The sequence below is a fragment of the Cupressus sempervirens genome, chromosome 3, assembly GCF_028749045.1.
Source record: "Cupressus sempervirens isolate cs-2001-9-10 chromosome 3, ASM2874904v1, whole genome shotgun sequence".
In the NCBI taxonomy this organism is placed as follows: Eukaryota; Viridiplantae; Streptophyta; class Pinopsida; order Cupressales; family Cupressaceae; genus Cupressus; species Cupressus sempervirens.
The window spans coordinates 214,703,027-214,719,097 of record NC_143120.1 but is presented as its reverse complement, the minus strand read 5'-3'; the positions used below and the strand labels follow the sequence as shown (position 1 = coordinate 214,719,097).

At 38.4% G+C, this 16,071-nt stretch overlaps 1 protein-coding gene across 1 annotated transcript in view; it reads left to right on the top strand.

The window, feature by feature from the left end:
- Positions 1-1,431: 1,431 nt before the first annotated feature.
- Positions 1,432-16,071, top strand: part of LOC149565585 (coatomer subunit alpha-1-like) — an 81,219-nt gene continuing 66,579 nt past the window's right edge. The window contains exons 1-2 of the mRNA XM_089816350.1: positions 1,432-1,551; positions 1,673-1,787. Coding sequence (XP_089672476.1) covers positions 1,432-1,551; positions 1,673-1,787 — 235 coding nt within the window. The remainder of the gene's footprint in view (positions 1,552-1,672; positions 1,788-16,071) is intronic.

Genomic DNA, 16,071 nt, shown 5'->3' with positions numbered 1-16,071 from the left:
TTTGTTTTACTGTATCATTTTGACTAGATTGTTTCATTTGTCATTTTTGTTGTGTGTGTAGGAGGTCTTTGGTGATGTCACATTCAGATCACATTATCCAGCATATGGGGAGTTATTGCAGAGTCTTGATGATGTTGATCGGGTACACATTGCTCAATTGGGTTTGTCTTCATTATGTCAAATTCTAGCTGTGATGGTGAATCACGACTTACTAATAGCTTTGGTGGAGCATTTCCATTTGGAGATGAACACTTTTCATTTACCAATGGGTGAGATGACGATCACCCCAGAGGATATATGGAGGATACTAAGGATCCCCTTTCACGGTGCTTGAGTCATTTATGATATAGTTCCCATAGTAGGGATAGAGGCACTATCCATTGTGTTTGGGAGAGAGCTACCGAGGGGCAAGGCCATCAGCTGGGATGAGCTGATGCACACCTATGGACCAATGCACAGGCTGGCATCTATGCTGGCTATATTTTTGAGTTGCTTCTTATGTCCTAACATAGGACAACATGGTTTTGAGTGCACGTGGGGAACCATGCTTCACAGGATGTTGGAGGCACCCGAGATCTTTGGGTGGGGTCAGTGCATGTTGGCCCATCTTTTCCATGAGATGCACGAGGTCATCTTCCATGAGAAGAAGATGATGGTAGTTGGAGTGTGCATCCTATAAGTATGGGCATGTGAGCACCTTCCCGTATGTAGGCCCATTTTTGAGGATGCCAGAGAGCCCATGGAGCCCTATATATGTAGATATCGAGGGCACATTACCCAGGTCCACCTGGGTAAGACTGAGCACTAGAGGATACATCTTGATGACCTACTGTCTATTGTATGGAGACCTTGGCAAGAGACAGAGGACTAGGATGATGCCACCAAAGAGTTACCATGGATGTTTAGTTCTTGACCTCTGGTGAGTAGGACCACATCAGTCATAGAGAGATTTTTGATCTCATGAGTATGGTGGCAGTGTGGCTGACCATAGGGAATTTTTGTTGAGTACTGTGCCTATGCCAAGTTGTAGAAAGATGTTGAGCGGGGATGGCCACCACGGATGGATCCAAGGTGATCCATGATAGATATTCATAGCCTAGCTATAGTTCAGTGGGACTACCTGCCAGCGATAGGAGATACAGGGATGACGCCTGCGTATCAGGCATTTTTGATCAGCCATCCATTCTCACACTTTACAGATCCATTGGGGATGGTAGGGCAAGCATAGAGGTAGGTGCCCCAATAGCAGCAGGCATAGGTACAGCTACCAAGTCAGTAGCAAAGATAGAGGATAGAGGAGCAAGCCCCTCAACAAGAGGCTCCATAGTAGTAGCTGCCACCACAGCAGGAGGCGCCACCATAGTGGCAGGCACCGAAGATGCTGGATGAGGATATGCCAGATCAGCTGGTAGGTGGGGTGCAGGACACGGTATGACGGTATTGAGAGCGGATTCGTCAGGCCTCCTGACAGTTGGGGGATCTATAGATTTTAGTGGCAGTCCGAGATGCGTAGCTAGTGGAGAGATAGCGAGAGATAGATCGATTGAGAGAGTGTGCGGAGACTGTTAAGCAAAGATTGGAGCTAGCGCAGGATGAGACCCACTTTCAATTAGCTCAACCTACCTACTATTATGTTGTATATACGAGTATAGTACTAGATGAGATACTGCAGGTTCAGCACTTTTCTCAGTATGCACGAGAGTTTGGAGGTGCACAACCTCCTAGCAGACCAAAGATGCCACCGTCACCTCTGCCACCTACTGCTCCTGCTCCTCCTGGAGGCGAGGGTATGGGACAGAGTTAGACACTCTGTGCTTGACTCTAATTTTGATTTTTGGCTATGTATCAACTAGTGTGCCAGCACCACATGTATCATTTTTTATCAATTACGCTCAAGTAGCGCCCATTTTTTGTACTAATCCATTATTTTGATATATATATATATATATATATATATATGAGATATTGAGCCGAGTATCCCTGTGTACATGTCATTGTCTATTTTTATTTACTTTGATGTATATGAGATGTCAATTCATACTTTGATATGAGTGCAATGATGTGATGTGATTATTTAGCGTAGATATCATCAGTTATATGTATGGGATGCATATGGAAAAGGACTGATATCTCACGTAGTGTTGCATGTTTGTTGCTTGACAGTGATAGGTATTCCATTGAGGAGCACGATATTTAATCACCATCAGATATAGAAAAAAGCTCATAGGTCATACAATTCCCATTGACATTGCAATCATAGAAATATGAATATAACATATGTTATTGGTTTGTCAAAATTAAATGTAAGCATTCGAGGCACAAGAAGCCAGAATGACTAGAACATTTGTCCCTTTTAATGTAGCAAGTTAATATAAGCATCAAAGCATAAATGCTAGGATGACCTGAATTTTGCTTGCATACAAACATGCCAGACACATGGGAGATCCATCTTATGCTAAGTATTTAGTATTTATTCTGTCCACAATGACCCTTGCATTCATAACCTAAGACAGAAGTGTGCTAGATATACTCACAGTGACCCGTACGTTCACTTAGTAGGATGAGTATCAATATTTACTGTAGCATGAAGAGTTTACTCCAACAAACAAGGAGAAGAACCAACATTATTGATGTATTCATATAAAAGGAGTCGAGGTATACATGGCCATCCAATACAAGATGGAGGCTCTTATAGTGGACACCCCTTTTATAGGAATGTATCAACTTGTTGGAACTAAACCACAGACAGAAAGCAAAGAAAAGATCATGCCCCTAGTCATTGCTTCTCTATTTGAAGATGACATCATCGAGTTGCTCGAGGAGATATGATAAAGAAAAAAATGAAGCAAACAAAAAAAATGCTCAGCATATCCAAACAAGTATGTCTTTTTTTTGAGTTCAATGTTTTTGTGATTGATGTCAAATGTTAGTGTCCAGAACATGTTTGGAAGAAATCTCTTCAATAGGGTGACAACAGTAGGCAGACATGGTTAGAACAACTGGTGACTAAGGTCAAAGAGGAATCTTCAAGATGAAGAACCAAAAGGGGATTGACTGACAATAGACAAACATAGCCAGGACAACCGATGACTGATGCAAGAGAGATCTTCCATAAAGGAATCTAGAGAGAAAACCCAAGCAACAATAGGTAAACGTAATGAGGACCACTAGTGACTGTTGTTGAAGGAGATCCTATGAGGAGAATCTTGAAAATAATGACACTAGTGATAGTAGGCAAACACAGTGAGGACCACTAGTGACTGTCACAAAGGAGATCCTATGAGGAGAATCTCGAAAAGAGTGACACTAGCGACAGTAGGCAAATGCAGTGAGGACCATTGATGACTGTTGCGAAGGAGATCCTATGAGGAGAATCTTGAAAAGAGTGACACTAACGATAGTAGGTAGATGCAGCGAGGACCACTGGTGACTGTCATGAAGGAGATCCTATGAGGAAAATCTCGAAAAGAGTGACACTAGTGATAGTAGGCAGACACAGTGAGGACCACTGGTGACTGTTGTGAAGAAGATCCTATGAGAAGAATCTTGAAAAGAGTGACACTAAGGGGGAATGACCTCGAGCTATGACAAGACTCAATCCATGGATACATGAGTAGAAAGCAAGAAAGTGAAAGCATGAAAGCAACTATATAGAATAGCCAGAAGATGCGCTGCAAGATGGAGCATTGGGAACAAGAGGCACCCGTTTACTAGGTTTTCACCTTCTTGGCAAAAATTTCTCTTTTTTTGCTACCATGGTGCCTGTTTCTAGGTTTTCATCAATGGCACTGTTCTTGTTTTTCAATTTTTTGTATTTTCCTCTTTTTGATTTTTTTGTATTTTTGAGATTTTTCACTTTTTTTGGTATTACCAAGGAACCTATTTGCTAGGTTTTCACCAGGGTAACAATTTTTTTAAATTTTTTTAAGGACTTTTTTTTATTTTTAGATTTTTTTAGGACATATAGATATGTACAAAGAGCTTACTAATTTCAGGTCAACTGTAAAACTACTTTAGGTGGAGAGTGTTGACAGGTTCCTTAAGCACTTCTCCTTCAGTTGTAGAAAGCTGATAGGTGCTAGATCCATATACTGCAGTGGTGATGTACAGACTAAGCTAGTTTGGTTCAAACTTTCCTTTTTGTACTCATTGTTTTTTATTCTTGGGGTTCTCTCTCAGGATGAGATCACCCAGCTGGAAGTCACGTGGCTTGACCTTTTGATTGTAGCTTCTCTCCATTCTTTGTTGATATGCTCGCAGATGATCACATGCCACTTGTCATCATTCATCCAGTAACACAAGCTCTTGAAGCCGAGCTATCCTATAGTCATCTTCAGTGATAAGGCCCTTCATAGAGATTCTCAAGGTAGGAATCTCAACCTCTATTAGAAGCACAACATCCACTCCATACACCAAAGCAAAGGGAGTCATGCCCGTTGGATTTTTGATGCTTGTTCTATATGCCCACAAGGCTGGGTTGATTTGGATATGCCAGTCTCTCCCTGACTTACTGACTGTGTGATGAAGAATTTTGAGGATCATTTTATTGGATGCCTTAGCTTGGCCATTACCCTAGGGGTAATAAATGGAAGACCAATGTTGTGTGGTTTTGAATTTCTTGCACAATTCCTTGAGGTCTTTATTCTTGAATTTTCCTCCATTGTCAATAATGATTAAGGATGGTACACCATATCTATAGATGATTTAGTTTGTGATGAAAAGTGATATAGTTTTGCCATCAGCAACTATGAGAGGTACTGCCTCTACCCACTTCATGAAATAATCTGTAGCCATGATAATGAACTTATGTCCATTAGAGGAGATTGGGTGGATCTGTCCTACCAAGTTGAAGGCCCATTGTTGAAATGGCCATGTTGTAGTAGAGGGAATCAACTCTCTGGTTGGAGCGTGGATGAGATTCCCGTGTAACTGACACTACTTGTAGGACCTAGCATACTTGATAGCTTCTTGCTCCATTTTGGGCCAGTAGTAACCAGCATGAAGGAGTTTGCGAGCTAGTGTCAAGCCATTAGAATGAGATTTGTAAATGCCCTCATGAATGTCAATTAGTGTGCATTTGGAATCTTCGGGTTCTAAACACCTAAGGAGTGTTCTGTTGAGACCTCTCCTATATAGATCGTCAGTAATATTGACATAATGTGAAACATTATAGATTAGGTAACGTTTCTCATTCTGGGTCAAACCTTCCAAAATGGTTTGATTATGAAGGTAGGAATAGATGTGATGGTAGTGACATGATTCTTGTCATATACTGGAACAAATCATCTTAGAATCAGGGATGTCATAGGCTGGGTACTGTAATGCTTCCACCAAGAACTCATGTCGGAGATCAGTTTTAGGCATTTGTAGTAGAGAGGCCAAAGTGGCCATGGCATTAGTCACTTTATTATTTTCTCAAGGAACTTGCTGGAAAGTGATGTATGCAAAATACTTCTTTAAGTCATGAACCATGCACTTGTAAGGAATTAGTTTCTCATCCTTTGTTTGGTACACATCATTAACCTAGTTGATAACAAGCTGAGAGTCACCAATGATATCTAACTAATCCACTCTTCATTCAACTGCAATTTTCATGCCATTGATCAAAGCCTCATATTCAGCAATGTTGTTTGTACAAGGAAACATAATCTTATACGCTTTGGGCAATGAGTATCTCTGTGGTGTAATGAAGAGTAATCTAGTACCTGATCCTTGTTGTGTGAAGGACCCATCAAAGAACATAACCCATGTATTGTGCATGAGTGTTAAAATTGACTCATTTGAGAAATCAATGTTCATTGGTAAAAGACTCTATATGGGTACCTTAGCTAGCTGGTTTGAAATTGCCTGTCCCTTAATAGCCTTGCATTCACCATATTGGATGTCAAACTCACTAAGTATCATAACCCATTTAGCCAATCTTCCTGTGAGAGCTGCCATACTCAGCTAGTACTTTAGTGGGTTTATTTTAGCCACGAGCCATGTAGTGTGGGCAAGCATGTAGTGTCTCAACTTCTGGGAAGCAAAGATAACTGTCAAACAAGCTTTCTCAATAATGTTTTAGTTCTTCTCATAAGAGACCAATGTTTGGCTCAAGTAGTAAATAGCTCTTTCTTTTTTGTCATTATCTTCCTGAGCCAATAGGATGCCCAAAGATGTTTCAGTGGCTAAAATGTATAAAAGAAAAGGCTTCCCATGAAGATTGGTGGATTGACAAGATATTGTTTAATCTATGTTAAGCTTTGTTCACAGTCCTGGCTCCAATTGAATTTCACACCCTTATGTAAGGTCTTTCTAAAGGGTTGTGATCTATCCACCAATTGTGAAATAAACCTATGAATAGATTGAAGCCTTCCTTGTAGCCGTATCATCTGACTAATGTTTCGAGGTGGTGGCATGTCCATTATTGCTTGTACTTTCTCTGGATCTACCTCAATTCCTGTTGCAAAAACAATGTATCCCAACAACTTCCCTGATGTGACACCAAATGCACATTTCTTAGGATTGAGGTGAAGACTGAAATTTTGCATACGATCTAAGATGGGACCCAAATCTTGTAGATGAGTATTGCATTTAGCACTTTTGACCAAGGTATCATCAACGTAGTCCTCCATGGTTCTATGCATCATGTCATGGAAAATTGTAGTAACAGCCTATTGATATGTAGCACCAGCATTCTTCAAACCAAATGGCATCACATTCCAACAAAAGGTTCCCCATGCACATGTGAAAGCCATTTTCTCCTGGTCTTCTTGCATGATTTTTATCTGATTATATCCAAAAAAAACCATCCATAAGTGAGTACATCTCATAGCCGACCGTCATGTCCATGATCATATCAATATTAGGGAGCAGAAAGTCATCTTTAGAACATGCCAAGTTAAGATCACGAAAGTCTGTACAAACCCTGATAGATTTATCATGCTTGGAAACTAGAACAATATTGGATATCCATTCAGTATAATCAATTGCACGGATGAAACCAACCTTTAGGAGTTTCTCCAATTCTGCTTTGACGAGCAATGCAATGTGAGGGTGCATTTTCTGAAGCTTCTATTTAACTAGTTTGATGCTTGGTGCTATGGACAAATGATGCATGATAAGACCAAGATCCAATCTTGGAATGTTAGAGTATGTCTAGGCAAAATTTATTTTCTTTTTCTTGAAAAAGGCAATGAATTGTTCCTTCTCTTCAGGTGACAGTGATTGTGCTAGATGTATCATATGAGGATGTTCTTCTATGCCCAGGTTATTTGGTTGCGTCAGCTCTATCAAAACTGATGATCTCTCCTAAAAGTGACTGAGAAGTACATCAAATATCTCATCCATGGGCACCTCAGAGAGGTTTTCACCCTTAGATACGTCTTTTATTTTTACTTTTTTGGGTTCTGACACTACCACAATATGGTTTTCACCATTAGACCTTTTGCATTTTTTCTTTTGAATTGTGTGACTGAGATATTTGATGCCAGCCTTAGTCATGTTGATGCTTTGCTCATTGGTGGAAGATGTTATGGGTTCAATAATGTTTAGGTAATAGGAGAGAGCATAGTCATTCTGGAACGTGGGGACTTTGCTAGATGTATTAGGGTTCTAGTCTATAAGCTTGGGATGTGTGAGTGAGAGAGTAGTGACTAGTTCAATTGCATTCACAGTATAGTCACGTTCATAGTATAGTCATTAAGTGCTTGGACTAGAAATTTGAAACCTACGACGACCTCATCCACAGATGTGTTCAAATGCCTCGAAGTATGAATGTTAGTAATTGACGATTCTAGGACACTAGTTGGATCTGACCCATGTGACCTAACCCTAGATGTTTCACCCACTTTGATTTGGTTTTCATAGACATGCACTTGGTCAATTTCTTTATCAGTAGTCACTTCTGAAACAGATTCAAAGTCATATTCCTTAGAATCAGTGTTGCATGGTGAGAGATTATAAAACTACCCAACATTGATAGGGACATAGTCACCTTCATCCTTTGGGTTCTTACACAAATACTCAACACGGAATGACTGACTAGATTCTCCCTTTTCAGAATGATATTTGAATTGCTCAGTATTGTCCTCAAAAGAATCACTATCATCCACAGTGCTAACACGTGGCACAAATTCATCTGGCTCAACAAAGAATTTACTAAGATCATAAGGGATAGGATGAGGATAGGAATCCTCATCATCATATTCTTCCTCTTGAGTATTTGACTCAACTTGTGACTCATTTTCAGATGAACTCTCAAGTTTGGGGATGAATTTATTTGATCCCAAATGGAAAAGGACCTTCTTAAACCCTAGGCTAGTTGTATCATGGTTGCTTCGATCTCTTTCTTTGATAGGATCAATTAGGCCATTGTTATTGCACCCAATAGGGCCAATTCCCTTGTAACCAAAATGCTACATAAGCCTAAGACCACGTCCATATTTCTCTTAGGAGTGATTTCTCAAGCTTGTTCTGTTAGGTCCACTGGAGCCTCTTCTCTGTAAAGCCATGCAGCAATGGTTCTGTTTTCACTTTCATCTTCTAAGGGAACTATAGCCTTGAAAAAAGCACCATTATACTTGGTCTGAGGTGTTAGCACGAACAACTTCTTTGCTTCTGAGGGCCTCCCATAATGTTGAGGAGACTTTGGGAGAGACATTAATGACATCACTATTTCAATGTGGTACTCTCCCATACCAGTTTCTTTTAGTTTGAATGATTGCTCAATTTGTTTCAGCTTATTGTTGTGATAATCAATGGACTCACAGTTAGCAGGGATGAAAGTTTCAGTACCTTTGAGCATATTGTAGGTGTAGCTAGTAGTGGCAGGAATAGTAACTTCGGAGCCATGAAATGGGAACTTAATGCATTGGTGGTATGTGGATGGCACAACATGCATCTCATGTATCCATGGCCATCCTAACAGAATGTTGTAGGCCAAGGGAATGTCAAGCACTTGATAGGTGACATCCCTTTCAATAGGACCGACGTGAAATGGTAAAACCACAAGACCTAGAGACTTTTTTTTCCACTTGGTCATATGCTTTGATAGTGATCTTTTGTCGAGGATCAACAGAGTCCTCAGAATAGTTCAATTGTCTAAGTAGAGTAGTAGAGACAATATTTAGGCCAACACTATTATCAATGAGTACCCAATGAACGCGTGTCTGATGGACCAAAACCTCGATGTGTAGAGGTTGATTGTTTGGGTGACTTAGCAAGTTGTCATCTTCCTCAGAAAAAATTCATAAGATATGGTGAGGTTAGGTGACCTACCATGGATTGAAATCACTCAAGATCAAGATCTCGGGGAACATCTGCCTCAGAGAAGGCTTTATCTAGAATCTGCCTGTGAGCAAGCAAGATTTTAAGTAGCTCAAAGATGGAAATCTGAGCATTAGTTCATTTCAATTGATCGAGAATGCTATAACTGGTTGCAGTCAAGTTCGTTGTGGGTTTTGCACCTTTGCCTGATGGACCAGCAAGCATTTTATCTTTGTGTTGTTCAAGATCTAAAGTAGGAGGCACATGGCCTTTGAGAACCTACTTGGCATGTGAGCGAGTAAAAACATTAGCACAGTGTTTTGAAAGCATATTATCCATTTCATCAGAAGTAGGGCCCCTCAAGACAAATGGTGTCTTGGGTTTGTCATTATCTTGCTTGCCCTTAATGGTAATAACATCACAATATTCATAATCCATAGGTTCAACCATGTCAATGACATTGTCATCATTGGAATATGTATAGTTGACCTTGTTGTAGGGTTGTGGTTTTGAAGTCTCTCCTTTTTCATAAGCTGGGAAAGGTTCTTTGAATGCCTTGTGATCCAAATTTTTGTTATGTCCATCTACCACAAGATCACTAGCATCAATCATGTCTTGGACTTTGTGGTGCAATTTTATACAGTTGCTAGTTTTGTGTCCCTTTTTATGGTGATACTCACAGAATGAGGTCTCATTCCACCATGGTGGACATGGTTGTGGATCATAGGGATGAGGGTTATCCATTGGTGAAACAAGCTTATGCTTTAGCAATATTTTGTAAACCACATCCAAAGGTTCTCCCAAAGGCATATACTCTCGCTTGGGGCGTGTTTTCCAAGAGTTTCTCGATTTGTTCCTAGACTTCTTATTATTAGGAAGAGGTTTCTTAGCATTTTTGGTCATTTTGAGGCCATCTATGAGATTAAATGCAACTTTAGCAAGTTTGGGTGTGACATTGTCAACAACTCCATCATGTACAATTTCTCAGTTCTTGTTGATTGTGTATAAAATCCATAGATAAAGCACCAAATTCTCACAAGTGATCTTGGGGATCAGTAATACCAAAGTACTTGTCATATTTGGGTAGTTCTATGCCTCATGGGAAAGGCGGCATGTTTATGCTTTTGTCAAATAGAAATGGACAAAGAGCATCCAATGTGTATGTCTTTGTGGGTTTCTCTTTCTCATGCATCATCTAAGCCAATTGGTCTTGCATAATTTTCAATTGTTTTTGGAGTTTAGAGGTCTCAGTTTCTTCTTCAGTGTGACAATGGTTTCCACATTGAAATGAGAAGGTAACTTTGCTCCCTCTTGGGCAAGTTTGAGAAAGTACTTTTCTTTCTCTTCATTGAATAAGATTACCATGACCTTTTGGAAGTTTTTGTCTCTTCAACATTTTGCTATGTGTTCAGGAATTATTTCCACCTCTTCCTATTCTTCATCGATGTTATAGTCTTTCTCTTTCTCTTTTTCATTCTTAGGTGTTTCTTGATGTCGACTATGACTACCAAGTTCAGGTTCACAATTAATCATTGTAGGAACGTGTTTAATTTCAGTGTGTTGTGTTTCAAAAGATCCTCTGAAAAAAGGATCAAACATCATGTTTGGTAATATAGGATCTCTACCTGTCTCAATTTCCTCTTGGTACAAAGGATTCCTAATTTGTTGCAGGTTTATGGAAAATGTTTGTTGAACTTGAGATGACCTGGCAAGTGAGGGAGATCATGAAGATGCCTCACTAGTCGAACTAGATATAGATTGCGTAATGAAAGGTAAGCAACCTCTACCGTGATTACAACCCCTAGCACGACCACGTCTAAGGTTATGGGGATAAAACATGTTGCCGCTTCTGGTTGCAACAGTCATAGATAAGGACAAGAAGCTAGAACCTCGATGAGGACTACACTAAGACTGAGTCTCAAAAAGGACAAGATAATAGTAAGAATGTTGTTCACTAAGGCACAAATGGTCTGATTTAAAGGCTAGAATAGCCAGATATTATGACCAATGTGACACAAAGTATGCCAAGCGTTAAGACGAGGACAAAAAAAATGACTTATGAGACGAGACTAGTCAAAGTGTAAGATACAAGCCCTTAGCAAAGCAAAGTGCCACTATTTCAGGAATGTTTGCAAACAGAAAGTGACAAACGGATGCAGAAAAAAGTAGCGTGCAGGCCGCAAATAGCTAAATCAGACCAAAAGTGGAAATGCTGACACAAGATCTTGTGTGAGAAACCTTTACAAGCTGAGCAAAGAAGTTTTCTGAGCTCCATGAAGAAGTTTCTTGGATCACGTGAAAGTTAGTGACAGTGGTTTAATTTCATGTGAGGAAGTTCAGAGGGTCACGTAAAGACTCATAACAGTAGTTAAATTTTGTGCGAGAACAAAATAATTTCGTGCGAGGAAAAAATCATTTCACCTGAGACTAAAAAAGTTTTCACGCGAGAAGGAAGACCAATTTTACAATAGTGACTGAATTTGACAAGATTTTTGGACTTTTTGGACAGAGTAGACAGATTTATTAGACAAATATGATTGGATAGGCAGCAAGGTTGATCGAGTAAGACGTTTGGACAAAGTTTCAAGTTTTCAATCCAAGAAAAGTGTTTAAACAAGATAGTGGGAAGCAAGCAGTAGTTGAAAATAATCTTGCCGAGGACAAAGCAACTCGACGGGATAGGGGAGTCTTGACCTTTTTTTGTTGTAACTGGTTTGGACTTTGTTGATTACTTGATAACAAAAACACTTTATCCCTAGAAATAAAAAATTGGTAGAGAAGGAAAAACCTTTGTCCCACATCTTATGCGCATGCATGTACCTCACACAGTCGTGTCACCCCCTAGAGGGCGCCCGTGTTTTTGGTATATTCAAAGGACTCAATAGTATAAACTAAACAAGCACCCTTGTGGTAGGGGATGAGCATGTATACCACCTTCAAACATCCAGTAGCATGCCTATGGTGAGTTCTATAGGAGAGATTCTTCCCCCTCCTTGCACAAAGATTTTTGCCTCCTTTTGGAGGTGAATCGGGTGGCTTCTAACTAAGAGGTTTTTACTTGGCTTCCGTTTGAATTAATCCCTAGTGGCTCTACAAGTGAAGTTGAGGCCAGTAGCACACACTAGCTTCTGAAAGTGCACACTACTTGCTTATCAAGCTAGGGGCCAGTGCTGACCAGTGCATAGACAGAACTTCCCCTTGATATGCGATATCAAGAATTAAGGGGAAGAAATTAATTCGGCTTTGGAGTCTTTCGCTCTACAAAGCATCTTGATTATAGTGAATTGGAATCTTCGGTGAAAGGAGTGTGCTCACTTGGGTCATTCCCAGAGGTTGGATCACTCTGGTAGGCCCTCTAAAGGATTGACATGGACTGGTGGTTTAGATCTAAGGGTCCGACTTTCTAATTTCCCTCAAGGGGAAAGAGCATAATCCTCTACCTTATTTCCTCTCCCAAACATGCAAGACAAATTAATTAGCAACTTGTCTTAATCAATCCAAACTCATTCTTCCTTAAAGATTTTGATTATGTTAAAGGAAATCATTGTCTTATCATAGAAGAGAACAAGCTTTGGAGAACCACCAAGCTGCTTGCCTTCTTTGGAATGTCATCTTTCGGAAGCATCTAGGTTTCTGATTCACTCTTAGTCATGACCTCCAAGAAGTGAAGAGCATATTCCCCTATTCTTTCATCTTGCACCCTAGGAAGTTCACAAGCCCCTAATTAAACTAGTTTTGAAAGTAGGAAAATAAGACACACATTATTTTGTGGGTTTGAAATATGGTCTTTGACAAGCATCCTGCAAGAAAATAGTCAGTCTATTTTTGAGTGGGTTTTAAAAGGAGTCTTTGGCTAATGTCTTGCAAACAATGGTTATGTTGTAAGAAATCCAAAGGAACAGATCAAAACAAGTGCATTAATGAAATCAAACAATCTAAAGATCAAAAAATAATGCTTAAAACTGAAACTATTGTCACAAGATTTTGCGCAAAATCTCTGTCATAGCCACGTGAAATTGTTTGGAGCATGCGCAAAATTGTTTTACGGCCCGTGCAAAGAAAATAGGTGTCGCATGAAGTTTCGCGTGCTCAAGTACTTTCTCACATGATACAAAAGGAATCTTCATGTGAAGATTCTAGATCCTCTCATGAAAATGAACAATCTCGCGCAAAGATTCTTGAATCTATAGGGAACAGTATAGATAGAGAATACGAAAATGATTTAAAAATGCAAAAAGAGGTTAGAAAAGTTGATTTTCTCGAGCCCCACGGTGGGCGCCAAAAATGTATATGCAAAATGTGGCCTTACGCTTCACACACATACTTCAACATGGTCTTTATATGAGGATTCATCCTGGAATGAACATTGGATTGTCCATCCGAAAATCATCCAACAAGCTGACCTGTTGCCTTCTATCTAAAGGGATTTTTCCGTTTAATATCCTCATATTTAAGATGTAGGCAACCAGACCCTCTAAGAATGAAGGATTTAAGAAATGAAATTAATCTATATGATTGTGCAGATTAATCTAGAATGAGAAATGCATTCTAATCTAGGAACAATTGAAACAAAACTAGATTAACCTATGCATAATTAAGCTAAATGAATTTAAACTAAGAATGCAAGATGTATGCAAAAATTTGAGCAAATGTGAGTATGAATTTTAACAGCAATTCAATGCAAATTCTAATTCATCCTCCTAAAAATGAAGAGATAAGGGTCTCTTAAATAGACTTTCCTAGAATCCATAAATGGTTGAGATCAATTTCAATCAACTGTCAGGATTGAAGATGAAGTTCAGTCATAAAGGAAGATTCCCAAATTAAAGAGAGTTAACTAACTTAGATCTGAGTGTAAGATTTAGTTAGCTCAAATAGACTTTAGTGTAAAAGCAAGTGATCTGGGTCACTTCTAATTTGATCAGCAGTGAATTGGGAATTTCCATTCTTGAACTGAAGAGAAATTAGGAGAGATATTTAATTTAATAAAATGAGATATGCTCTCATAATGACCTTTTTCTATTTAATTAAATAATTCTATTTAATTAATTAGAGACACTTTTCTTATTTAATTAAATAACTTTATTTAATTAATTAGGAATGGCTTCCCATTTAATTAAATAACTTTACTTAATTAATTATAAGTAGCTTCTCCATTTAACTAAATAATTTTGTTTAATTAATTAAAATAAGCATATTTATCAAATTAAATAAATTTAATTCCATAGTACATTAGCCTTAGGAGATAATTTAATTAAATTAAAGTATAAATACTTAATAATTAAATTAAATCTTAATCAATAGGTTTAATGTGACTAATGTGAGTCAATACTATAGGAATTAAGTAAAGAGTCTTATTAATGCAGATTTAGGTTTTTTTGCATTTGATAATTAAGTCAAGTAGCGAGTAGCAGAATAAGAATTGCCTAGTGACATAGGACTTTAGAATCGATCAGAAATATACTAGAATTGGTGATCGTGGCAATAAGCCAATTTTGGGGTATTACAATCCCCACCCCAGTTTTACCTTCCCTTTGGAGGGTTTCTGGGTAACCAATATCTTGTTTCAAATGTTATTTACTTTATGTTATGTATGAAATGCATGGATAGTTATTTCAATTTACATATTAGGTTTTGAGATGAATGTGTGGTGATCATATTTTGGTTAAATTTTTGAAGTGTTGATTCACACACACACCCCCCGCACCTCACCTCTTAGAATACACCTTTTCCATTAAGTAATTCCAAAAAATTGGTATCAAGGTGAAGGTTCTCTTGAAGAAATATTGATATCTTCAGAGGAAAGATCTTGAAGATGGAAGTCTACTTATTGGAAAAGAACATTGACAATTAGAAGAATGAAAAATAACTTATCCTACATCAGTTGAATGAAGCAAGAGATGTGCTAGAATAATCATTGAAGAAAATAAAATATTTAGCCATACAACAGAATGATACACAATACAAAGAGATTAACACTACTAGATTATTTGCATAAGGAAACTCTAAAGAGTTTGATGCAATAATCATAGATCTAATGGAAAAGAATGGAGCCCTAAATGAAGAAGTCAACAATCTCAAAAGAGAGAAAGATATTCAATTAGTACTACTATGTGAGATGAATGAAAATAAAAAGAGAGCTAAAGATGAAAAAATCATAGTTGAAGAAGACAAAAGGGTATTGTCTAATAGAATTGAAGAGAAGACATCAGATGTACAAAATCTTGCTAACATGCAGTTAGATAGAATGAATGGAAAGGAAGTTGAGATCACAACCTTGAAGTCACAAAATGAGCTACTACAGAATGAAATGAGAACTAAAAGAGAAAAACTTAACAAGCCTAGTGAAGCCATAAAATATTTTGAGAAATTGATGGAATCACTAAGACCTATCAATGATACTACTAGATTAGGTTACACTACTATTGAAGAAGGTTAATCATCTAGAAGTGGTGAACAAAGGAGCAATAAAGGTAAGAATAACAAAACCACTTGTCATAATTGTGGAAAGTTGGGTCATAACTAATGTCTACAGGAGTAAAACTATCAACCAAAGCCCTAAGTAGAAATACAAAGGAGATTGCTTCAATTGCAACAAGTAAGGACATCATGCACATGAATGCAAGACCAAGACCATGGGCACTCAAAGATTTGATGGATATTGCTATAATTGTCAGAAGTATGGACATAAAGCATATGAGTGCAAATCCAAGCCTAAATGGTCATCAAACAAACAAGCCAAGGTAAACCATAATGGAAACTCTTACAATTGGTAGAACTTTTGACCAATCTTGGTGATATTTTTTACCAAAGATTTTTTAATAT